Source organism: Ovis aries, chromosome 3 (genome assembly GCF_016772045.2).
Source record: "Ovis aries strain OAR_USU_Benz2616 breed Rambouillet chromosome 3, ARS-UI_Ramb_v3.0, whole genome shotgun sequence".
Lineage (NCBI taxonomy): Eukaryota > Metazoa > Chordata > Mammalia > Artiodactyla > Bovidae > Ovis > Ovis aries.
In genome coordinates this window covers 75,851,915-75,879,050 of record NC_056056.1, presented here as the reverse complement: position 1 = coordinate 75,879,050, position 27,136 = coordinate 75,851,915, and the positions used below count along the sequence as shown (strand labels likewise).

Sequence of the window (27,136 nt, the reverse complement as noted above, 5' to 3'; positions counted from 1 at the left end):
TTTTTTCTCCTTGAATATCATATTGGCTATTCTGGATCTTTTGCTTATAATGCGTTTTTGAGAGAGAAATGGGATTCTATTGATAATAACCTCAGAATAATAGGTGTGAACTAGGACTGTCTTGAGCACACTGGGGTGTGTCGTCAGTCTGCCTCTGATTGCCGTATTCCTAGGGCAGTTCCAGTCACCATCGGATTTTTGGTCTTCATGTCACATAGTCTTTTTGATGCAACCGTCTGTCACTGTGGGAAGAAGATAAGGAAGAACCAGGAACATTGAGAGATTTGTTGGCTTTCAGCTTTGAGCATTGAAACTCTTAAACTTCAGGTAAAAACTGTACGTCCAATTGTTCTTGAACTTGGATCTGTTGAAAGTTTAAACACTGCTGTTGTCTCTTGAGATGATTTGAATTAGAATATTCAGTTTGGTAATCAGGAGACAGCCATGTGCTAAAGAGTAGTCACAAAGAAGAAATTTACCAGTCTTTGCACCTCTTGAATAATGTGACTTGGATATTAAACTTTGGAATGGTTCAGAATGGACTCAAGTTTGTTAAGCTGCCTTAATGTATTAAGGGCTTCCCTGGTGGCTCAGAGGGTAAAGCGTCTGCCTGCAATGCAGGAGACCTAGGTTCAATCCCTGGGTCGGGAAGATCCCCTGGAGAAGGAAATGGCAACCCACTCCAGTATTCTTGCCTGGAGAATCACATGGACGGAGGAGCCTGGTGGGCTATAGTCCATGGGGTCACAAAGAGTCAGACCCGACTGAGTGACTTCACTTTCACTTTCAATGTATTAAAGACTTTTTGGTGTGTAGGGAAAAACACACTTATAACTGTGAATGTTGCTATGCTGTATTATATAATTGTATAATATATATCATGCTATCTTTTTACAAAATCCGTTAAATTATATTTGGCAGATTTAATTCCATCTATATTCTAAAGCTCATTGTTTGTGAAATTTGCTATTTCTAGAGTATGAATGAACATCAAAATTCTGACTTTCCCAGTTCAAGTAAAAACATGTATTCAGCTAAAACTTAATTGGTTATCAAAACTGTCTTGAGTATTTTAAAAAATACGTTTCAGGCGCATATAATTTGTGAGTGTGTATGAATGGTGAATTTAACTTGTGAATTTAGTATCAAAATTAAGTAGGAACTGCGTGGAACTTTACTATAAAATTTTGTTAATTCAGTTCTTTTGATGACTATAAAGAAACTCTTAAAACTCTCTTATAGCTCTGTTTGATTTATATGAGTAGAGAGAATTATCCTCTGGGATTTATTTCAGAGTATTTAAAAGGAGAGAATTATTGCTATTTTTCCTCAAGAAATTCTTTTAATTGCTGCAGACAGTATGTTAACAGATTTTTGTTTCCTCTCAGGCTATGACTTAAGCTGTACCAGCCTAAGCTTTGCTCACTTCAGCTAATTAAGACTAATACCATTGTGTTCCTGCCACTCCAATTCTTTCTAATTTAGCCTTTCTAAAAGAATGCCTGTTAATAAGCAAAGCCATAGATGGCAGAGGATAAAAATAATTTTGTACCTCATTAACTATCAATCTCTGTAGCTTCACTTCTGTTGTCTTAATGTGACAAGAATGGTTAGTTAAAAAAATTTGCTCTTCTGAGCTGTTTGTTGTATGTGATGGAGCCACTCTAGTGTCAGAAATGGATCTTTGGGGAAGTGAAAGGGAAGTCGCTCAGTCATGTCCGACTCTGTGGGACCCCATGGGCTGCAGCCTACCAGGCTCCTCCGTCCATGGGATTTTCCAGGCAAGAGGACTGAAGTGGGTAGCCATTTCCAAGTCTTCCTTAACACAGTATGTGAAAAAAATGCCATAAAAATATTGTGTTTAATACATACATGCTGCTTAAACATGCAAAAATGTTTTTTATTTCGTTAAAGAAAAGAGATGGTCTTTTAACAGTCAGGTTCAAGTAGATAAAATGAACCTTGAGGTAAGGTTTAAGGTTACATTGGTCAACCAAAATCCTTCTAGTAACTATTTGTTTTTTAGACTGATGTTTAAATAAATTTTATTGAAGCATAGTAGATTGAAAATGTGTTAGTTTCTGCTGTACAACAAGTTATAAACATACATATATACACTCTTTTTTAGATGCTTTTGCCATATAGCAGAGAAGGCAATGGCAACCCACTCCAGTACTCTTGCCTGGAAAATCCCATGGACGGAGGGGCCTGGTTGGCTGCAGTCCATGGGGTCGCAAAGAGTTGGACACGACTGAGCAACTTCACTTTGACTTTTCACTTTCATGCATTGGAGAAGGAAATGGCAACCCACTCCAGTGTTCTTGCCTGGAGAATCCCAGGGATGGGGGAGCCTGGTGGGCTGCCATCTATGGGGTTGCACAGAGCCGGACATGACTGAAGCGACTTAGCAGCACCACCTTTTCCCACCCTAGTAACTGTAAGCTTGTTTTCCCCATCTGTGACTGATTTTGTAAATAAGTTCATTTGTACCATTTTTTTTATTCCACATATAAATATTACATATTTGTTTTTCTCTGACTTCACTCAGTATGACAGTCTCTAGTTTCCACATTGCTGCAAATGACATTATGTTGTTCTTTTTCAGACTTATTTTTAAACAACTGCATTTGAAACCATTTGGCCAACCTTTTAGATGTACAATAACCAGAGGGACAGTTAGCACAGGAAATTGGTGCAAATGAAGATAAATGAGATGATAGGTTTAATGCAGCTTGAGTTGGTGTTCTCCTAAGGATTTATTGTCATATTTTTCTTCGCAGTTTACCTGAAGTCCTGCAGAGACTTCAGGAGACATGTTCTTTTAGATTTACTCTTTAAACTGTGTATCTCTGTTTGCTTAATTACTTGGCTAAAGTACTGTAAATAAATTTTCATGAAATAAATGAATTGAAATTTATTTTGAACCTATTAAAACTTAGAATGGTTTATGGTAGTTTACATTTGTTTTTTTTTTTGCTCAAAGTATAGTTGCTTGGAAACATGCCATAAAATTACTTTTTTCTGTTATGAAAAGTTGTGATGGAGGTACACTGACTTCCTAAAGATAACCTAGGTGTTTCCTTATGGACTTCTATATTCTATAGTACAATATACTTGATTGCAATGGGATTTTCTTTTGGTACTGAAAATAGTTGTAAAGTCTTTATCTGAAATTGTTGGGAAAAGATATGATTAACCATTTTTACCTCACTTGGAATCAGAAGGTATAGAATTTATCATGGTTGAAATGTTAGTGATGGAAAGCATTAAAAAAAATAAGGTATACTTAGAGCAATTGTATTAAATTGGTAAAAATCTAATGACTGTGTGATGTATATTTTGTTTTCTCTACAGCATCATTAGTTATTCCTGCTGGTAGAACTCATCCCAGTTTTACCGCAGCAGAACTGGTATGTAGCTTGTTTAAGATATATTTTTAAAAGAGATGCCCCAGTTTTACTGAATGGTGGCCGAAGGCTGGGCAGAGATGGAATTTGTAAAACTTTAGTTGAATGAGGAAAGATGTCATAAGGGATGGGAAGACAAAAATAGCTTCTATAACATAGGTGTTGGAAAAATTCAGTAGTTTCAGATGTAATATTTTCTCACCAGCTTTTCCTATCTTCCAGAGCAGTTGTTAGCATCTGCCAAGACTGTACCTACAAGATTAGGAAATTTCTAAAGTTACACTGTATGGCGTTTTAGTACACGGTGTAATGTTATATACTTACATGTTGGTTCCTAAGTAGATGATTTTGATATGCTGCATTTTCTGATTTTTTCACCCCTAGTGTTGAGGCACATCGTAGTTCTTCCTTTTATTTAAGTGGAATATTTTGGTTATTTTTTATCTTTGTGTAATAGAGGTCGGTTTTGCCCCTAGGATTTTGGGGCAGAAGATAAAATTTAAAACTTACATATAGAAAATTGAGTAGTTTTCAGGTGGGGAAAAATAGAACTATTTCTCTCTCTCTCTTTTTTTTATAAGGTTTCCCTGGTGGCTTAGTGGTAAGAAATCCACTGTGAAGAAGGCTGAGTGCCGAAGAATTGATGCTTTTGAACTGTGGTGTTGGAGAAGACTCTTGAGAGTCCGTTGGACTGCAAGGAGATCCAACCAGTCCATTCTAAAGGAGATCAGCCCTGGGATTTCTTTGGAAGGAATGATGCTAAAGCTGAAACTCCAGTACTTTGGCCACCTCATGAGAAGAGTTGACTCATTGGAAAAGAGTCTGATGCTGGGAGGGATTGGGGGCAGGAGGAGAAGGGGACGACCGAGGAGGAGATGGCTGGATGGCATCACGGACTCGGTGGACGTGAGTCTGAGTGAACTCCGGGAGTTGGTGATGGACAGGGAGGCCTGGCGTGCTGCGATTCATGGGGTCGCAAAGAGTCGGACACGACTGAGTGACTGAACTGAATGCAGGAAATGCAGATTCCATCCCTGGATCAGGGACATCCCCTGGGGAAGGAAGTGGCAACCCATTCTAGTATTCTTGCCTGGAGAATCCCATAGACAGTGGAGCCTAGTGGGCTACAGTCCACGGGGTCACAGAATTGAACACGACTTAGCAACTCAACAACAACAAAAGATGATATATGATCCACTAACTGTTCTTCCTTTTCTTTCAGCCCATGAGTCACCTTTCTGAGGTACAAGAATCTTGTTGTTTAGTCGCTAAGTTGTGTCTGACTCTTGTGACTCCTTGGACTGTAGCTCTCCAGGCTCTTCTGTCCTTGGGATTTTCCAGGCAAGAATACTGGAGTGGGTTGCCATTTCCTTCTCCAGGGGATCTACCCCACCCAGGTAAAGAACCTGTGTCTCCTGCATTGGCAAGCAGGTGCTTTACAGCTGAGTCACTTTGGTTGGTTCGGTTCAGTCGCTCAGTCGTGTCCGACTCTTTGCGACCCCATGAATCGCAGCACGCCAGGCCTCCCTGTCCATCACCAACTCCCGGAGTTCACTCAGACTCACGTCCACCGAGTCCGTGATGCCATCCAGCCATCTCATCCTCGGTCGTCCCCTTCTCCTCCTGCCCCCAATCCCTCCCAGCATCAGACTCTTTTCCAATGAGTCAACTCTTCTCATGAGGTGGCCAAAGTACTGGAGTTTCAGCTTTAGCATCATTCCCTCCAAAGAAATCCCAGGGCTGACCTCCTTCAGAATGGATTGGTTGGATCTCCTTGCAGTCCAAGGGACTCTCAAGAGTCTTTTCCAACACCACAGTTCAAAAGCATCCATTCTTCGGCACTCAGCCTTCTTCACAGTCCAACTCTCACATCCATACATGACCACAGGAAAACCATAGCCTTGACTAGACGGACCTTAGGTGGCAAAGTAATGTCCCTGCTTTTGAATATACTATCTAGGTTGGTCATAACTTTTCTTCCAAGGAGTAAGCGTCTTTTAATTTCATGGCTGCAGCCACCATCTGCAGTGATTTTGGAGTCACTTAGTGGACCATTTATTTCTGTTTCTTCATTAAAAACAAAAATCATAGTTCTTACCACAATTTTTAGAAAGAATGTTGCTGCTTTTGATAGGAAACCAGTGAAGAAATATTTCTGTCTTTGGAATTCTTGGAAATAAGGTCTCATTAATGATGGTCTTCCTTGCTGCCTCAAATGGTAAAGAATATGCCTACAGTGCAGGAGACTCAGGTTCATTCCCTGGGTCGGGAATATCCTCTAGAGCAAGGAATGGCTACCCACTCCAGTATTCTTGCCTGCAGAATTCAATGGACAGAGGAGATTGGTGGGCTACAGGCCATAGGGTAACAAAGATTTGGACCTGACTGGAGCAACTAACACACATACAAAAAGTAAAATCAGATTTAGAAAGTAAAAAGTGATAGGGCCCTATAGGATTATATCCCAAAGGTAGCTGTTTTAACTGTATGATATAGATCCATTTAGACTTCTTCATCGGAGAAGGCAATGGCACCCCACTCCAGTACTCTTGCCTGGAAAATCCCCTGGACGGAGGAGCCTGGAAGGCTGCAGTCCATGGGGTCGCTGAGGGTCAGACATGACTGAGTGACTTCACTTTCACTTTTCACTTTCATTCATCGGAGAAGGAAATGGCAATCCACTCCAGTGTTCTTGCCTGGAGAATCCCAAGGACTGGGGAGCCTGGTGGGCTGCCATCTCTGGGGTCGCACAGAGTCGGACTCGACTGAAGTGACTTAGCAGTAGCAGCAGACTTCATTAAAGAAAGTTATATTAATTTTCACAGTAAAAGTAGGATCATTCTCTGGGCTATTTCTGTAATTTCTTTTTCCAAACTTAGTAATATAGATGGCCCTTTTCAATGCTAGGTGAATATTGATTAGCCTTAGTGGATTTATCACAGTTTAATTAACCAGTCTTTTGTTTATGGACATTTAAATTATTGTTAGTATTTTTCTAATATAGCATTACATTGGTGATACTTGTAGATAATGTTTTGGTGTGTTTGTGATAATCAGGGATAAATTTCTAGAAATAGAATTTCTGGGTCAAAGATAATGCATGTTTTTAGTTTTGGCATATGCTGCCAAATTGCCCTCCAAAAGGATTGTACCATATATGCTCATATAAGCAGTGGTGTGAGAGAATATGATTTTTAATCATATTCTTAACAACAGTGGGTAATATTAATAAGTCTTTAAAATTTTTGCATGTCATATAGGCAAACATGTTTCCTTATCTTTTCAAAAATTTTAAAACCCTAAGGTCTAATTATTCTAAAATAAAAATGATACCACTTTTATCTGCTTTAAAATAATATTAGTGATCAACTTACAGACTAGAGGACTCCTATAAACAACTGTGGTTCTTATATTTGACATCTTGAGGATCAGTGCCCATTTAAAAGCTATGTTGTGGGCAGATTTTATGAGTCAGTCTTCATGTTATTTATGAAGACTTACTGACTTCGTTGCTAATAGCCGTAGGATGAAATTCCTTTTATTTTTAATGAGATGATCTACATCAAATATTAAAAAGCTGTTTACTCAAGAGTACTCAGCCCTAATGCTGGGTTACTATTGTCATGTTGACCTTAATCAGATTTTTTTGTATCCTCTGAGATCAGGAAAAAAGTTTCAAGTAAAGCCTCTTTCTAAGTTTCTAACATACAATTTTCATATCTAGGGCACCTCAAACTCCAGTGCAAGCTTTACTTTTCCTGGTTATCCTATTCATGTACCAGTGGGGGTGACACAACAGACTGCATCTGGTAAGAGTATAGTCTTACGAATATTTTGTTTTTAGCATTGGTACTGACTTCTGGGTATTAACTTCCACAATTGTAAATTAACTATACCACAAGTCATTGAAGTTATAGGCACTTTTGATAAACCTTACTTAAAAGTAATAATAAATAGTAGTTGTTATGAAAGCAGTCTACCACAAAAAACACTAAGCCTCTCTATTAAGACAGGCACTAAGCTTGTCCCCACATTTCACTTCCAGTACTCTTTCCCAACATTGTATAAGATGCTTTGTGTAGGTTTTCTCTAGTTTAAACTGGTTCCCTGAATTGTTATACACAAGTCCCAGCTAGGTCTAATCAAAAAAAACACTAAAGGTTAGATTTATCAACATTTGCCTCCTTTCTTATTGGAGATTGTATCAGAATATTTGAAAAATTTGGAGTTTTAACTTGTATCTGCTTTTCAGAGAACTGTTTCTTTATTTGAAAGAGAATCATACCTTTTTTTTTTTTTTTTTTTTGGTCATTACAGAGTTTAAGCAAAGCACCTGATTCGGTGCTTAAAAAGTAAATTTCTTTCTTCTTTTTAGTATTATTTTAAGGAAAGAAGGGGAAAATTTGTTAACTTTTGAAATTATTAAACCCTTTTTAGACAGCCTTGTCTTATAGTTGTTATATGATATCTTATATCTAAAGTATACATTCTCCATGACTAGGTTTCTTAAAAATCCCAATTTAGGTTATTAACACTGTAATTTATTACACAGTGGGAAAGGCTCATGGAATAAATATTGGTGGCCTGTGTATGTTTCCAAATGTGCCATATAAGCAATAGTGGGAAAAGGCTAGAGTTAAAGCAAGATATGTTTAATTTTTCAAAATAAGAGTAATACATTATTATGGTAGACACACAAAAAATTCTGGAAAAAAAAAAAAAGAAGAACTCCTAGAGATAACCACTGTTAACCTGTTGATATATTTCTTCCTGGCCTCCTGTGCATGAGATTGTTTTTTTAAAGGAGATTAGGATTCTGTTATACTTACAATTTTGTTTTCTCCTTTTAAAGCTCACCTTTATAAAGTCAGTGTACCATTTATGGTGACACAGACTTCTGAAAGAGCAAGTATTCTTCAGCCTCCAGTTCAGCAAGTGTTTCAGCTGCTTGGGCAGCCGTCAATAATACAGACCAGTATTCCACAATTAAACCCATGTTTTCTTCAAGCAACTACTGAAAAATCACTGAGAATGGAAACTACGCTCCAGCAACCTATAGTTCTTCCTTCTGAGACAGTGGATAGGAAACATTTAGAAAACACTGGAAATGAGCATAAAATCATATCTGGAGCCTTATTGAATCAGCTGGTAAGCTCTCAGTACATCAGCTTTCCAGGTGTTGTATTTACTCCACAAGCCTCTCAAGCAGGTTCCAATGTGGAGCCAGTGCTCCGGGTTTCAGCTCGCATGACTCAAAATCTGCATGGGCCCCTTTCCACTAGCCCTCAGGGAGCTCAGCAGCAGCACGTGCCTGAGGCTCAGCCTCGTGTTCTTAAAAACAAGATGTGTGGATGTGATTCTGTAAAGCAGCCAAGAAATACAGAGGAACCCTGCAGCCTACCTGTCTCAGAGAAGGTAGTACTGTGTTTAACTTACTGGTATTAACAGATACACAGTAGCCAGTGATTAGATGTCCTGAGTGGCTTTTTTTTTAAACTGTAACATTACTCAAAAGTATGCTTTACTTTTTCCTTTAGAAGATTGTTTCTTTATTTTCTTTAAACACACCTAACAGTTTTAAAAAGTATTCATGCTCAGCATTTCTAAACTTATAGTTTTCATGAATGAATTAGAATATTTCTTTGGAGAAAATGCATTTGTTTTAAGCTTCCCTAGTGGTTCAGCTGGTAAAGAATCTGCCTGCAGTGTGGGAGATCTAGGTTCGATCCCTGGTTTGAGAAGATCCCCTGGAGAAGAGAACGGCTACGCACTCCAGTATTCTGACCTGGAGAATTCCATGGACTGCAGAGTCCATGGGGTCGCAAAGAGCTGGACGCGACTGAGCGACCTTCACTTTTCAGTCTATTTTATGTTTCCCTTACATTGTGAGGATTGTTTTTGTGTGCAGATAAAGTTTAAGATTCAGAAGTGCATCCTACTAATTAAATGAGTATTTTGAGGTAATTCTTTAAATGTTCAAAAGAGATCCAAAGTCTTATTTCTTGTTCTACCTTTGTGCTTAGTCACTCTGTTTACATAATTTTCCTAAATTTCCATATGAAAGTTTTCTCTCCATGAGGAAGTACCTTTCCAGTAGATATTTTGTTTCTCTGTTTGCTAAAATACTAATTTCTTTTAGAATTCAAACCACTAAAAAATAGCTCCTAATTAACTTTCCATATTAAAAATAGGTTCATGTTACTAATTTCCAAGGAATTCATAGTGATTGCAGAAAGATTCATGGAGAATTTTGCATGGTAAAATTAAAAAATCTTGTGTTATCTTTTTACAAATGTAAAATGTCTTACGGCTAATTCCACTTATACAATTTAGTGACATATGACAAATAATTGACAACTTGTGTCTCTAACTAATGATTTAGTAGTCCTTTAGAATTGCTGTACAAATCTGTAGCAATATAGCAGTTAACTGCATACTTTAGTTAACTTAATACTTTACTAGATAAAAGGGAACGGTATAGTATAAGGTTTACTATGAAAGAGGAAGTCACTCAGTCATGTCTGACTCTTTGTGACCCCACGGACTGTAGCCTGCCAGACTCCTTTGTCCATGGAATTCTCCAGCAAGAATATTGGAGTGGGTTCAGTTCAGTTCAGTCACTCAGTGTGTCTGACTCTTTGCGACCCCATGAATCACAACATGCTAGGCCTACCTATCCATCACCAACTCCAAGAGTTCACCCAAACTCATGTCCATTGAGTCAGTGGTGCCATCCAGCCATCCCATCCTCTGTCGTCCCCTTCTCCTCCTGCCCCCAATCCCTCCCAGGATCAGACTCTTTTCCAAGGAGTCAACTCTTCGCATGAGGTGGCCAAAGTATTGGAGTTTCAGCTTTAGCATCATTCCTTCCAATGAACACCCAGGACTGATCTCCTTTAGGATGGACTGGTTGGATCTCCTTGCAGTCCAAGGGACTCTCAAGAGTCTTCTCCAACACCATAGTTCAAAAGCATCAATTCTTCAGCGCTCAGCTTTCTTCACAGTCCAACTCTGACATCCATACATGACCACAGGAAAAACCATAGCCTTGACTAGACGGACCTTAGTTGGCAAAGTAATGTCTCTGTTTTTGAATATACTGTCTAGGTTGGTCATAACTTTTCTTCCAAGGAGTAAGCGTCTTTTAATTTCATGGTTGCAGTCACCATCAGCAGTGATTTTGGAGCTGCAAAAAATAAAGTCTGACACTGTTTCTACTGTTTCCCCATCTATTTCCCATGAAGTGATGGGACCAGATGCTTTCTGAGTGTTGAGCTTTAAGCCAACTTTTTCCCTCTCCTCTTTCACTTTCATCAAGAGGCTCTTTAGTTCCCCTTTACTTTCTGCCATAAGAGTGGTGTCATCTGCATATCTGAGATTATTGATACTTCTCCCGGCAGTCTTGATTCCAGCTTGTGCTTCCTCCAGCCCAGCGTTTCTCATGATGTATTCTGCATAGAAGTTAAATAAGCAGGGTGACAATATACAGCCTTGACATACTCCTTTTCCTATTTGGAACCAGTCTGTTGTTCCATGTCCAGTTCTAACTGTTGCTTCCTGACCTGCATACAGGTTTCTCAAGAGGCAGGTCAGGTGGTCTGGTATTCCCATCTCTTTCAGAATTTTCCAGTTTATTCTGATCCACACAGTCAAAGGCTTTGGCATCGTCAATAAAGCAGAGATAGATGTTTTTCTGGAACTCTGTTCCTTTTTCTCTGATCGAATGGATGTTGGCAATTTGATCTCTGGTTCCTCTGCCTTTTCTAAAACCAGCTTGAACATCTGGAAGTTCACAGTTCATGTATTGCTGAAGCCATTCTTGGAGAATTCTGAGCATTACTTTACTAGCATGTGAGATGAGTGCAATTGTGTGGTAGTTTGAGCATTCTTTGGCACTGCCTTTCTTTGGGATTGGAATGAAATCTGACCCTTTCCTGTCCTGTGGCCACTGCTGAGTTTTCCAAATTTGCTGGCATATTGAGTGTAGCACTTTCACAGCATCATCTTTCAGGATTTGAAATAGCTGAACTGGAATTCCATCCCCTCCTTTAGCTTTGTTCGTAGTGATGCTTCCTAAGGCCCACTTGACTTCACATTCCAGGATGTCTGGCTCTAGGTGAGTGATCACACCATCATGATTATCTGGGTCATGAAGATCTTTTTTGTATAGTTCTTCTGTGTATTCTTGCCACCCCTTCTTAATATCTTCTGCTTCTGTTAGGTCCATACCATTTCTGTCCTTTATTGAGCCCATCTTTGCATGAAATGTTCCCTTGATATCTCTAATTTTCTTGAAGATATTTTTAGTCTTTCCCATTCTGTTGTTTTCCTCTATTTCTTTGCATTAATCACTGAGGAAGGCTTTCTTATCTCTCCTTGCTATTCTTTGGAACTCTGCATTCAAATGGGAATATCTTTCCTTTTCTCCTTTGCTTTTCGCTTCTCTTCTTTTCACAGCTATTTGTAAGGCCTCCTCAGACAGCCATTTTGCTTTTTTGCATTTCTTTTCCATGGGGATGGTCTTGATCCCTGTCTCCTGTACAGTGTCACTAACCTCCATCCATAGTTCATCAGGCACTCTGTGTATCAGATCTAGTCTGGAGTGGGTAGCTGTTCCCTTCTCCAGAGGATCTTCCCAACCCAGGGATCAAACCCAGGTCTCTTGCATTGCAGCTGAATTCTTTATTGTCTGAGCCACCAGGGAAGCCCAAGGTATACTGTAGGGTACAGTGAAAGATAATGAACAAATAACATGTTTATCAGAAACCATTCGACTTACTATTCAGATGTTTGATGAACCCTGTTTAAAATCTTTTAGCAAGTGTTTTTAGTTTGGTTTGGTATAATGTCTTAAGGGCTTCTCTAGTGACTCAGATGGTAAAGAATTCACATGCAGTGCAGGAGACTTGAGTTTGATCCCTGGGTTGGGAGGATCCCCTGGAGGAGGGAATGACAACCCGTTCCAGTATTCTTGCCTGGAGAATCCCCACAGACAAAGGAATCTGGCGGGCTACAGTCCATAGGGTTGCAAAGAGTCATACATAAACTGAGTGACTAAGTACTCACACTAAGGGTAAAATACTTTTTGAGCATTTTTTATCATGTGTTCACAAAGCATATAAAATTTAAGAAATGTAGGATAAATTCCTAATTATGAAACAGATGATTTTGAGAGAAAATGACTATAAGTGTTTTCATCACTTATAATTTTAGAGGCATTTTTCTCCTGGACTCTGAACTTTAAAGATTTCTGGAGTGATGATTCAAGGACTTATTCTACTGTCACCTATTAGATGTCATCTTGTACTTTGTTCTGATATGGAGAAGTAGATCAGTTAAGGAAGATTAAGTGAGGATTGTTTAGAGGGTAGTGGTTAAGAGCTTAAGCTTTAGAGGCACAACAGGTTCAAATTCCAGGTTTGCCTTTTAAAAGCAAACTATGTAATGTTGCTCTTTAAAATTCAGTGATTGTCTGTAAACTGGGCATAAAACCAGCCTCATAATTTTTAGAGTTATCAGAGATGTATATGGAGTTTTTAATAGCTTCTGTCACCATAACATTTAGGTTAGTGCTGTTATGCTTTATGGGCATGTGACATATTGGATAATGGTTCATACAACTTGTTGGTTGATTATAAAATATAATCTGTATTTAAAACACAAACATTGAAAAGAATTTTATTTATATTAAAAATTTTTTCCATAGGATATCTTAAAATAGTAATCTGGTAAAATTTATACTAATATAATTTTCAAAAAAGTTTATAAATAACTCTTTATAAGTAGCTTTCAAAAATTCTTATTGCTGAAAACAAGTTACAGTTAACCCTTCGTGTACAATTAGCCTGCTTTTCCTGTGTAGACTGCCAAAGATCTTAAGTTTTTATGTAGGTTTAACATCATTACTGTTGCATAAAATATATTCCTGACAGTGTTTGACATGCTCCTATTTTAAGGTGTGTATTATTGTATATTGCTATGTTAAGTTTTTCCTCAGTGGAAGAATTTTGTTTTCTAATCTTAGACAATGCTATAGAAAATTAGGAACTCGGATTTTCATTGTAACTCCCAAAAGTAGAAGGAGAGCAATGGGTTTGATGGTGTATCTTCCCCAGCTCCTTTTCATCTCTTGCTTCTCTCCCCACCATCTTCGTTGTCCCTCTCCCAAATATTATTTCTGCTACCTTCTCTTTAAAATATTTACCTTTCTGACTGCTGCTTCTTATCTCCTTCATGACTCCTCTTTATCTGCCCTTCCTGTTTCCTAAAGGTTCTATCCTCAGCTCATTTCTTAGTTTATGTTTTCCGTGGGCAGTCCCATGCAATATCATGGTTTTAACTATGATCTTTGTATTGATAACTGCATTTCCAATCCTGTTATTCTCTTGAGCTTCAGTCTCCAACTCGATGGACATGAATTTGAGTAAGCTCTGGGAGTTGGTGATGGACAGGGAAGCCCGGCATGCTGCAGTACATGGGGTCGCAGAGTTGGACACGACTGAGTGACTGAACTGAACTAAAAGTATTGAAACCATATAGAGTCTGTTCTCTTATCATAAAGTGGACTCTTAAACAGCAGAGGGGTGAGGGACCCTGAGCTCTCTGCAGTGAAAAATCTACGTATAAGTTTATAGTCAGCCCTCTGTATCCGTGAAAGTGAAAGCCGCTCAGTTATGTCTGACTCTACTGGAGTGGGTACTCTTTCCCTTCTCCAGGGGATCTTCCCAACCCAGGGATCGAACCCAGATCTCCCTCATTGCAGGCAGATTCTTTACCGGCTGAGCCACAAGGGAAGCCCTCTGTATCCATGGATTCAACCAATCACAGATCTTGTAGTACATATTTATTGAAAAAGATCCATGTGTAATGGACCTGCACATTTCCAACCCATATTGGTCCAGGGTCCACTGTATAACACATGATTTACCATCTTAACCATTTTTTAGGTGTACAGTTCAGTGGCATTAAGTATGTTTCATTGTTGTGCGACCATCACTACTGTGCACCTCTCGAACATTCTCATCATCCCCCAAATGAAATTCTGTACCCATTAGAAAATAACTTCCCATTACCCTCTCCATTCAGCTACTGGTAACTTCTGCTTTCTGTTTCTATGAATTTGATTATTCTAGGTACCTTGTGAATGGTATCATACAATATTTGTGCTTTTGTGACAGGTTTATTTTACTTAGCACATTTTTAAGGTTCATTCATGTTGTAGCATATATAGGAATTTCATTCCTTTCAAAGACTGAATCATGATTTTTGACATCTTTTAAAACCAAGTATTTCTGGGATATATTCCCTCTTCTCCATCTATTACCCTAATTGTCTCTCACTTGGGATAATATAGTTTCCAACTAATTACTAGCCTTATAGTCTCTACGGGTTCTTATTCCACTCTTCCCAGTCCACCCATCCTAGAGGTTAAAAGATTCAGGGATGAGAAATGTTTTGGATTCCTTTTATATCCCTTAATAACTATGTGAGTTGGGCAAGTTACTATATCCTCATTTGTAAATAAAGATAATCGTATCTACCATAGAGTTGTGATGGTGGGAAGATTATGTGAGAAAATCAGTGTGAAGTGCTCAGCAGCATACTTCGTAGCACATGGTAAGAACTCAGTGCACATTAGCTATGATCTCTGCTCCTCTTGGCTGCCATAGACTTACCCAGCACACAGCCCGCTTGCCATGTCACTGACTGCCCATCAAGCTACAGGATAAAATTTAAACTCCTTGTGAAAAAATATTAATAGAAACCTCGATTAGATACAGTTGGGAGACGTGCAGGGGGTACTCTTCACACCCAGTGACAATGGCAGAGCCCAGTTAGAAGAAAGACCCCTCATGTTTACTGACAACAACTTAACCAATGAAAAGCAGCGGGATCTTTGTTTACTGTAGCTTTCCCGACTTCCTTCTTTCTATAAGCTTTCTGCCCTCAGGGGGACATGCACATAGCCTCCCATGGTTGCACACCCTATATCTCTGCTGATCCTGAGTAGCCCTGTCTTTGCTGAGAAATACCTGGCAGTTTCCTACTAGGCCAGCACTCAGTGTGGCACATAAGGACCCCCGTGTTGTTGTCTGCGTTTCTTTCTCTTCCTTCATTGTTGTCTACTCTTCCTTCATTTTATACCTATTGCTTTACTGGGAGCAACAAACCGCAAGCAAGTAGCTGTGTTGACTTTGTTGTTTCCTACGTCTCTTTGGTTTTGCTGTCCCCTCAGCTTTGTGCCTGGATTTTTCTCCCATCATCCTTTCTTATGGTTAATTCCTACATAGCCATTTATTACTTTCTCCAGAAATTTTATTTTAATACCTTTCTGTTTCCCCAGTCCCCTTTTATTATCAGTTTGGATGTATCTCTTCTGTGTCATCATAGCCCCTTAAGCCTGTATCTGTCATAATGTAGTTAAAAGATATGTTACAATGACCTCTGTGCACTGAGAGGTATATTTGATTAATATCTGTGTACCCAACACCTGAAGGGGAAAAATATATATGTATATTAGAATATAAACTTTAAAAGGGAGGATCTGTGACTAGTTTATTTGGCTCAATAATTCTCAACTCTGGCTAAATATTAGAATTATTGTGTGCATGCATGCTAAGTTGCTTCAGTCGTGTCTGACTCTTTGTGACCCTCTGGACTGTAGTCTGCCAGGCTCCTCTGTAGTTGGGATTCTCCAGGCAAGAATACTGCAGTGGGTCGCCATGCCCTCCTCCTGGGGATCTTCCTGACCCAGGGGTAGAACCCGCGTCTCTTACCTCTGCCGCCCTAGTGCCACTTGGGACACCCATTAGAATTACTGGGACATTAAAAAATTCCAAATCCATTCTGATATTCCTCTAAGATAAATTATCATACTGATAGTTATTTGAATTGATGATTTAGTTAATTGAGCACATATTTTTTGAGTTACTATATGATACTTCTAAATGAATATCTCTTAATCAGATTTTAAAACTCAACAGTGGCCACAGGACTGGGAAAGGTCACTTTTCATTCCAGTCCCAAAGAAAGGCAATGCCAAAGAATGTTCAAACTACCGCACAATTGCACTCATCTCACACACTAGCAAAATAATGCTCAAAATTCTCCAAGTCAGGCTTCAACAGTACATGAACCATGAACTTCCAGATGTTAAAGTTGGATTTAGGAAAGGCAGAGAAACCAGATATCAAATTGCCAACATCGAAAAAGCAAGAGAGTTCCAGAAAAACCTCTACTTCTGCTATATAGAGTATGCCAAAGCCTTTGACTGTGTGGATCACAACAAACTGTGGAAAATTCTTTAAGAGACAGGAATACCAGACCACCTGGCCTGTCTCCTGAGAAATCTGTATGCAGGTCAAGAAACAACAGTTACAACTGGACATGGAACAACAGACTGGTTCCAAATAGGAAAAGGAGTACGTCAAGGCTGTATACTGTCACCCTGCTTATTCCACTTCTATGCAGAGTACATCATGAGAAATGCTGGGCTGGAGGAAGCACAAGCTGGAATCAAGATTGCCGGGAGAAATATCAATAATCTCAGATATGCAGATAACACCACCCTTATGGCAGAACGTGGAGAGGAACTAAAAAGCCTCTTGATGAAAGTGAAAGAGAGTGAAAAAGTTGGCTTAAAGCTCAACATTCAGAAAATGAAGATCATGGCATCTGGTCCCATCACTTCATGGGAAATAGATGCGGAAACAGTGGAAACGGTGACAGACTTTACTTTTTGGGGCTCCAAAATCACTGCAGATGGTGACTGCAGCCATGAAATTAAAAGACACTTACTCCTTGGAAGAAAAGTTATAACCAACCTAGATAGCATATTAAAAAGCAGAGACATTTTTTTGCCAACAAATTTCCATCTAGTCAAGGCTGTGGTTTTTCCAGTAGTCATGTATGGATGTGAGAGTTGGATTATAAGGAAAGCCGAGCACTGAAGAATTGATGCTTTTGAACTGAACTGTGGTGTTGGAGAAGATTCTTGAGAGTCTCTTGTACAGCAAGGAGATCCAACCAGTCCATCCTAAAGGAGATCAGTCCTGAATATTGATTGGAAGGACTGATGCTGAAGCTCAGACTCCACACTCTGACCACCTGATGTGAAGAACTGACTCATTTGAAAAGACTCTGATGCTGGGAAAGATTGAAGGCAGGAGGAGAAGGTGAAGACAGGATGAGATGGTTGGATGGCATCACCGACTCAATGGACATGAGTTTGAGTAAACTCTGGGGCTGGTGATGGGCAGGGAGGCCTGGCGTGCTACACTCCATGCGGTTGCAAAGTTGGATATGACTCAGTGACTGAACTGACCGGATGTGATGTTTTTATTTCTTTATAGGAAAAAGGAAATTTAACAAAATACTGTTTTTTGTATTTGTCAAAATATGTTGAGAGATATTTCACCCCAGGTAAGAGTAGGGCGGCATGGGATGATCTTGTGCATAGCTAGGTAATAAATAATCATTGCAGTCGTTTTATGGGAGATACTTAGATTCAATTACTGTTAAGAATTAAAGAAGGTGTACCCTGCCATTATGATTGTTGTTGTTCAATCGCTAAGTTGTGTCTGACTTTTTGGGACCCCATGAACTCCAGCATGCCAGGCTTCCCTGTTCTTCACTATCTCCCGAAGTTTGTTCAAACTCATGTTCATTGAGTCAGTGATGCCATCCATCCATCTCATCCTCTGTCATCCCCTTCTCCTCCCGCCTTCAATCTTTCCCAGCATCAGGGTCTTTTCTAATGAGTTGGCTTTTCACATCAGGCAGCCAAAGTATTGGAGTTTGAGCTTCAGCATCAGTCCTTCCAAAGAATATTCAGGACTGATTTCCTTTAGGATGAATTGGTTGGCTCTCCTTGCTGTCCAAGGAACTCTCAAGAGTCTTCTCTAATGCCACAGTTCAAAAGCATCAATTCTTTGGCTCTCAGCTTTGTTTATGGTCCAACTCTCACATCCATACATGACTACTGGAAAAACCATAGCTTTGACTAGACTGACCTTTGTTGGCAAAGTAATGTCTTTGCTATTTAATATGCTGTCTATGTTGGTTATACCTTTTCTTCCAAGGAGCAAGCGTCTTTTAATTTCATGGCTGCAGTCACTATCTGCTGTGATTTTGGAGCCCAAAAAAATAAAGTCTGGCACTGTTTCCGCTGTTTCCCCATCTATTTGCCATGAAGTGATGGGACCAGATGCCATGATCTTAGTTTTCTGAATGTTGAGTTTTAAGCCAACTTTTTCACTCTCCTCTTTCACTTTCAACAAGAGGCTCTTTAGTTCCTCTTGCTTTTGACTGTAAGGGTGATGTCATCTGCATATCTGAGGTTATTGATATATCTCCCGGCAGCTTTGTTTCCAGCTTGTGCTTCATCCAGCCTGTTGTTTAGTGTAGAGTTTTTAAAATATGTTATGTATATGAAATCTGTTTCAGATACATAATTTGCAAGTATTTTCTCCTATTTTGTGGGTTTCTTCACTTTGTTGATAGTATCCTTTGATACACAAAGGTTTTAATTTTGATGAAGTCTGTTTTATCTTTTTTTTCTTTTTACCTGTGCTTTTGGTATCATATCTAAGAAATCATTCCCAAATTCACTGTCATGAAGATCCTCCTCTATGATTTTTTTCTGAGTCTTGCGGTTTTAGGTCTTATGTTTTAGTTTTTAATCCATTTTGAGTTAATTTTTTATATGGTGTAAGGTAAGGGTTCAGCTTCATTCCTTTGCATGTAGATATTTATTTTTCTTAGCATTTGTTGAAAAGACTGTTGTTTCCTTGTTTAACATTCTTGTTATTTTTATTGAAAATCATTTGACCATACATGTGAGAGTTTATTTCTGGGTTCCCTGTTTCACTGGTCTTTTTTCTGTCTTTATGCAAATATACTGTTTTTGACTACTGTAGTTTTATATTAAGCTTTGAGGTCAGGATATATGGGACCTCCAGCTTATATTTTCTTTTTCAAGACTGTTTTTGTTATTCAACATCCTTTGAGGTTCCATATGAATTTCAAGATGGATTATTCCATTCACACCAAAAATGTCATTTGGATTTTGATAGGAATTGCGTTGAATCTTAACCTTTGCATGCATGCCAAGTCGTTTCAGCTGTGTCCGACTCTGTGCAACCCCATGGACAGCAGCCCACCATGTTCCTCTGTCCCCGGGATTCTCTAGGCAAGAACACTGGAGTGGGTTGCCATTTCCTTTTCCACTTAGATGCCTTTGGGTAGTATCAATATCTTAATATTCAATATTAACTCTTCTAATCCATGAATGAGGAATTTATTCCCATTTAGTAGTGTCATTTTCGACTTCTTTGCAGTGTTTTGTATTTTTTAGTGACAAGTCATTTTCCTCTTTGGTTGTGTTTACTCCTTAGCATTCTATTTGATGGTATTGTAAATGGAATTGCTTGCTTTGTGTTCAGGTTGTTAATGCATAGAAATGCAACTAATTTTCTTAATTTTTTTTGTATGCTGTACCTCTTGCTGAATTTGTTCTAACATTGTATGTGTGTGTATATGTATGTGAGAATGAAACTTTTGGGGTTTTGTACATAATAAGATGTCATCTGCAAACAGAACCGGTTTTACTTCTTCCTTTTCAATTTGGATACCTTTTATTTCTTTATCCTGCTTGATTGTCCTAGCTAGAATATATTGAATAGAAGTAGCAAGAGTGGGCAGGGCACCTTGGATGAAAAGGAAAAGCTTTCTGTGTATATTTTCTCTTTCTTCATGATTCAATCTTGGCAGGTTGTGAGTTTTTAGGAATTAGTTCATTTCATTTAGGATATCCAGCTTGTTGGCATGCAATTAGTCATAGTATTCTGTTATAATTCTTATTATTTCTGTAAAATCAGTAGTAAATTTTCATTACTTCTGATTGTAGTTTTCTTTATCAGTTGAGTCATGTATTTATCAATTTTATTGATCTTTTTGAAGAAATAACTCCTGATTTTATTTTCTCTATTGTTTTCTTTTTCTTTATCTTTGCTTTACTTGGTATTATTTCCTTCCTTCTACTAGCTTTGGGCTTTATTTGTTCTTCTTTTTCTCAGTTTATTTCAGTTCAGTTCAGTCGCTCAGTCGTGTCCGACTCTTTGCGACCCCATGAATCGTAGCACGCCAGGCCTCCCTGTTCATCACCATCTCCCAGAGTTCACTCAGACTCACGTCCACTGAGTCCGTGATGCCATCCAGCCATCTCCTCCTCGGTCGTCCCCTTCTCCTCCTGCCCCCAATCCCTCCCCGCATCAGAGTCTTTTCCAATGAGTCAACTCTTCTCATGAGGTGGCCAAAGTACTGGAGTTTCACCTTTAGCGTCATTCCATCCAAAGAAATCCCAAGGCTGATCTCCTTCAGAATGGACTGGTTGGATCTCCTTGCAGTCCAAGGGACTCTCAAGAGTCTTCTCCAACACCACAGTTCAAAAGCATCAATTATTTTTAATAATTTGAGATCTTTCTTCTTTTTTTAATGCAAACATTTACAGCTATCAGTTTCCCTCGGAGCACTGTTTTGCAGCATCCCGTAGGTTTTGGTGTGTTGTGTTTTCATTTGTCTGAAGATATTTTTTATCTTTTGCAAAAGATTCTGATTCCTTTGATTTCCTCTTTGTGTGTTTTTTTTTTTTCTCTTTGATCCATTGATTTTTTTTTTTTTTTAAGACTGTTGTTTAACTTCTGTGTCTTGTAGATTTTCTGGGTTTCCTTCTGCTTTTATTTCTGGTTTCATTCCATTGTGATCAAAAAAGATCCTTTGTATGATTTCAGTCTTTTTTGTGGCCTAACTTACCAGCCTGTCCTGGAGAATGTTCTGTGTGAACTTAAAAATGTGTGTCCAGCTGTTTTGCAAATTTTGTTTATGTTTGTTAGGCGTAATTAGTCTGTCATGTTCAAGTTTTTTATTTCCTTATTGATATTCTGTCTGGTGGTTCTGTTCATTATTGAAAGTGGAGTATTGAAATGTCCTACTACTATTGCAGAGCTATTTATCCCTTTTTGTTGCATATATTTAGGAGCTCTGATGTTTGGTGCATATATGATGAATTGATCCTTTTATCATAATTTCTTTGTTTTTAACAGTGTTTGAGTTAAAGTCTATTTTGTCTGATATTAGCATAGTTTCCCCAACCCTTGTGGTTACTATTTGCATGGAATATCTTTTTCCATAGTTTTACTTTTGACCTGTGTGTGTCCTTTGATTTAAGGTGAGTCTCTTGTAGACAGCATATTGCTGGGTACTGTTTATCCATTCTGCCAAACTGTTACTTTTGATTCGGGAGTTTAATCTATTTACCTTTAAAGTAATTACAGATAGGGGAGGAGTTATTCTTGCTATTTTGTTATTTTCTGTGTGTCTTTTAGCTTTTTTGACCTTCATTTCTTCCCTTATTATATTCTTTTGTGTGTAGTTGATTTTTTGTAATGACACGTTTTGATTCCTTTCTCATTTCTTTTGTGTGTATTCCATGTTTTCTTTGTGGTTAAAGTTGCTAACAGCCTGTTTTGAACTGATATCAACTTTAATTTCATGTAAAAACTCTGCTCCTTTTTATTATTTCCCTGTTTGCTATGAGCTTAATTTGGCCTTCTCATTTTAGTTTCTTACAGTGGAATTTTAGGTCACTGATTTGAGACTTGCTTAGGCTGCAGTCCATGGGGTCGTGAAGAGTCAGACATGACTGAGCGACTTCACTTTCACTTTCTTTTCTTATATAATCTTTTAATGCTATAAAATTCCCTCTAGGCACTGCTTTAGGTTCAGAAGGCAATGGCAACCCACTCCAGTACTCTTGCCTGGAGAATCCCATGGATGGAGGAGCCCGGGGGGCTGAAGTCCATGGGGTCACAAAGAGTTGGACACGACTGAGTGACTTCATTTTCACTTTCAAGTTTTAAAATGTCGTGGTTTTGTTTGCGTTCAGTTAAAATTATGTTTTAATTTTCCTTGTGACTTATTCTTTGACCCATGGGTATTTAGAAGTGTGTTGTTTAGTTTGTAAATATTTGAGGATTTTCCAGATCTTTCTATTACTGATTTCTGGTATAATTCCTGTGAACATATACTTTCTGTGTGTTACATTTGTCAAGATTTGTTTGATGGTTCAGAATATGATACATCTTGTGAACATTCTATGTGCTCTTGAAAAGAATGTGCATTTAGCTCTTTGGGAGTAGAGTTTTCTGTAAATGCCAGTTAGGTTATGTTGGTTCATTGTGGTGTTCAGGTTTTCTACATTCTTACTGAATTTCATTCTGCTTTTTAAATTGATTACTATGGAGAGCAATGTTGAATTCTCCAACTATGATTGTGGATTTGTCTGTTAATGTTTTCATTTGTGTCAGTTTCTATTTATATTTCCTTTTAGTGTTTGGCTTATTCTAGTTAGAACAGTCCTTTATATTTTTTATTTATCCATTAAACATGATGTCACTTGTCTTTTCTACTTCATTGTTGTTTAAAGTAAAACAGTTAAAACTTTAGAGATATTATTTAATTTTAAATTAGTTTGTATAAAAGCTGATACTTTTTTGGGGGGGCTTTCTTTTTTTAAAAAATTATTTATTTTAAATGAAACCAAGGTGAATATTTTTAATAATAAAAGGTACAGTTCACTGAGAAGATAGACATCATAAACCACTAGAATATCAGAAGAAATATAAGGGAAAAGAAACAAATATATAATCATAGTGAGATATGTGAACATTTCTCTGAGAATATTTTATCAAATGCAGAAAAAATAAGAATAAGAGCATCTTGAAATGATGTCATTTATAATTTAAATGTAATAGATTTATATTTATATTAATCATATCCTATACAAATGTATTTAAAATTTTGTATCTCATAGGTTGTTATTAGATGTCAATAGGACATTTAGAAAAACTGGCAAAAAGAAAGTAGAATTCTTTTTTGTGTATGTGACACATGTTATACATATAAACATGTTAATTTTGAAATTATTTTCCGTTATAGGTTATCATAAGATACTGACTATAGTTCCTTGTGCTATACAGTTAACCTCTGTTGCTTGTTGCGTATCTTTTTTTTTAATTAGAAAGGTATAAAAACTGATAAATATTACCTGAAAGCAGACAACTGATTTCTGTCTATGTATGACAGCAAATTTATTTACAATTTAAATATCAATTTATCCCCATATTACATAGAAATGCTGCTGCTGCTGCTGCTAAGTCGCTTCAGTCGTGTCCGACTCTGTGCGACCCCAGAGACGGCAGCCCACCAGGCTCCCCCTATAGCAGTGTTCTAAAATTCAAAATTAGGGAATATTACCTGACCAGGGAGAAATATATTTTAAGAAGCCACTTATGAAATGTTTATATAATTTTATATTTTGCTGGTTCAGTGTTTTGTACACTTCTTTTGTATTCTTCCCTTTTATACTGACTTTTGTATACTTTCCTTTTATACTGACTTACGAAACTTTATTGCATTTCTTTCTGTTTTTAGGATTCCAGTTCTCAGATGGATTTGAGCATTCAGGTAACTGATGGTGACATTCATGAGATAATTCAAATAGGTGGAACTGGAGATACATCTTCCAATGATGAAATAGGAAATACAAGAGATGTAGATGAGAATGGATTGCTAGGGATTATTGGTGCAGGAGACCTGAAGGTACCTGAAGAAGAAACTGGCAGTGTATCAAATGAAGATTCAAGTGTGGACAGTAGTGATAATGAAGACCCTGAGATAGACCTTGTGGAAGAAGTAAGGATTATTTTTGAGTTGAAAGTTTTAAAAATTTATAACGTTTGTGCTCTAATATACTTTGGAACCAAGAGGAATAACAGTTCAGATCAATGCTGTCTTTAGTCTTTAAAGTGAGACTTACTTGTATTTGTACTTGTATTTAAGCTTTTGACCTTAAGCTGCAATGTAAATTAGTATTAAGTATTTAGGAATCAGTTACTATATTTGTTAGTCTTAACTAGAGATAGTGGGAGTTTGAAGGGATGGGAGTGAAGTGAAAGAAGGCATCCAGGCATAATGTATCTGCTCTAATCCTAATATATGCCATGAAATCTTTGTGGAATGTGATAATTAAGAAGCATACGTGTTATTAGCTATCATTTATGGTGGCCTTACATATGTCTCTGGAGAAGGAAATGGCACCCCACTCCAGTACTCTTGCCTAGAAAATTCCATGGATGGAGGAGCCTGGTGGGCTACAGTCCATGGGGTCGCAAAGAGTCGGACACGACGGAGCGACTTCGCCTTCGCCTACATATGTGCCGGGTACTATACTAAATTGTATTGCCTTTTGTTATTTAACATTCCACTGCCCTATGGCTCTTATTACTGTTCTCATTTTGCAAATGAGAAAACTGAGATATGAGGAGTTTTAATAGCTTGCCAAAAAGGTCAGTCTTGTGGTTGTTGAGTGGCCAAACTGGGAGTCAAACTGAGGCTGTTTGACTTTTAAGTACAGTACTATTCTTTGCACTTGGAGAGACAGAATATGTCCCTCTATCTTTAAAAAATTCAGAGTATCATAAAATTCATTAATGTGACTATCTTTCATCTTTAGGACCCTTTAAATTCTGGAGATGATGTTAGTGAGCAAGATGTGCCAGACCTGTTTGATATGGATAATGTAATTGTCTGTCAGTATGATAAGGTACTGTACTCACCTTTTAGACTGTGGATTGATTAATTGCATTTATAGGAGAAAGTAAGCAAAATGATAGGAAATACTATGATGAGTTTTTATTCAGTTAAATTAATCTCAAACAGATAGTTAATTCTATAAATCTGAGGGGTAATTTGGGTCTAACACCGTACTGTGTGGTCTCAGTGATACCAAAAAAGTGATAGTCCTTGTCTTAAAGAGGTGACAATCTTATTGAAGCAAGATGTTTCTGTATGGAATAATAGAATGGCATACAATAAGATGGTGGGTAAATCAAAAGCTAAAATATGTGACAGATAAGTCAAATACTAAAATACATGACAGATAAATCAAATACTAACATACATGGCATATAAATGAAATACCAAGATGAGTGGCATGTAAATCAAATGCTGAGATAAGTGGCACAGACAGCTAAGTCCTAGGAGTGGCTAGGAAACGCAAGAAATCATTTGTAGTTGGAGTTCTCCACAAATCCTTTCTGGGTGATGTGGGGCTTTTAAATAGGTCTTGAATGATTTGTAGGATATGGATAAGTGTGGAGAGTAGGCATTCAGGAGAGTAGAATAGCCTACTAAAAGGCAGAGAAATGAATGCATGTAGAATTATAAGAAAGAGTGAAGAGACAACTCTGCCTTGAATAAAGTGTTTTCCTTTTGAATATTTTAGGAAATGAGGCTGGGTGGGGGACAGAGGTTGAAGCAGATTGGAAAACCCAGAATCCTGGTAGGGAAAAATTCAGACTTGATTTGGTGGACATTAGCCCTCTAAGGATGATATTGAGAAAATTTCAATTGGGTTCTAAAACTGGCTTTGTTAATTTGGAAGTGGCAAGTAGTAGGAACAACAGGGATGGTTGTAACATAAAATAACAGAGCCCAGACTAAAGATGGCCGCATAGAACGTAGAAGAATTAGAGATTATGATGGAAGATTCACTGGACTTTCAATACTATGTTGAAGAGAAGTGGTGAGAGTGGGCATCTTTGTCTTGTTCTAGATTTTAGCAGGAAGGCTTTCAGCTTTTCACTGTAGAGTATTATATGGGCTGTGGGTTTGTCATAAATAGCTTTCATTATATTGAGATTTGTTCCCTCTATACCCCCTTTCATAAGGGTTTTTTTTTTTTTTTTTTTTGGTCATGAATGGGTGTTGAATTTTATCAGATGCTTTTTCTGCGTCTGTTGAGAGGATCACATGGTTTTTGTCCTTTCTTTTGTTAATGTGGTAAATCGTATTGATTGGTGTGTATTGAACCATCCTTGTGCACCTGGGATGAATCCAGCTTGGTTGTGGTGTATGAACTTTTTTAATGTGTTATTGGATTTTGTTTGCTAATATTTGGTTGGGAATTTTTGTGTCTGCATTCATCTAAAATATTGGCCTGCAGTTTTCCTTTTTTGGTAGTGCCTTTGTCTTGTTTTGGTATCAGTGTGATGGTGGCTTCATAGAATGTTTTGGGAAATGTTTCTTTCTTTTCAGTCTTTTGGAAGAGTTAGAGAAGGATGGGTGTAAGTTCTTCTTTGTGTGTTTGGTAAAATATACAATAAGGAAAAGACAGTCTCTTCAGCAAGTAGTGCTGGGAAAGTCGGACAGTTGCATGTGTATCAGTGAAGTTAGAACACACCCTCACACCATATACAAAAGTAAATTCAACATGGATTAAAGGCCTAAATATAAGATAAGACACCATTAAACTCCTAGAAGAGAACACAGGCAAAGCATTCTCTGACATTAGTTTTCTTAGGTCAGTCTTCCAAGACAATAGAAATGGGACCTAGTCAAACTCACAAGCTTTTGTGCAGCAAAGGAAACCGTAAATAAAATGAAAAGCTAAACAACAAGATCCTACTGTATAGGTCAGGGAACTGGTTTCCATATTCTGTGATAAAGCACAGTGGAAAAGAATATTAAAAAATAAGTGTGTGTATGCATAACTGAATCACTTTGCTGTATAGCAGAGATTGGCACAACATTGTAAATCTATACTTCAATAAAAATGTAAAATTAAGTAAAAAAAAAAAACTAACAAGGGCTTAATTTTCAGAATATCAAAA

At 37.9% G+C, this 27,136-nt stretch overlaps 1 protein-coding gene across 3 annotated transcripts in view; it reads left to right on the top strand.

Moving 5' to 3' along the window:
- Positions 1-27,136, top strand: part of GTF2A1L (general transcription factor IIA subunit 1 like) — a 46,209-nt gene that overhangs the window by 8,308 nt on the left and 10,765 nt on the right. For 2 of the 3 annotated variants that reach the window (XM_042246203.2, XM_042246202.2), the window contains exons 4-8: positions 3,355-3,410; positions 7,132-7,216; positions 8,260-8,555; positions 23,898-24,158; positions 24,979-25,068. In XM_042246203.2, the coding sequence (XP_042102137.1) occupies positions 3,355-3,410; positions 7,132-7,216; positions 8,260-8,555; positions 23,898-24,158; positions 24,979-25,068 (788 nt within the window). The remainder of the gene's footprint in view (positions 1-3,354; positions 3,411-7,131; positions 7,217-8,259; positions 8,556-23,897; positions 24,159-24,978; positions 25,069-27,136) is intronic. The other variant, XM_042246204.2, reaches the window with a different exon arrangement.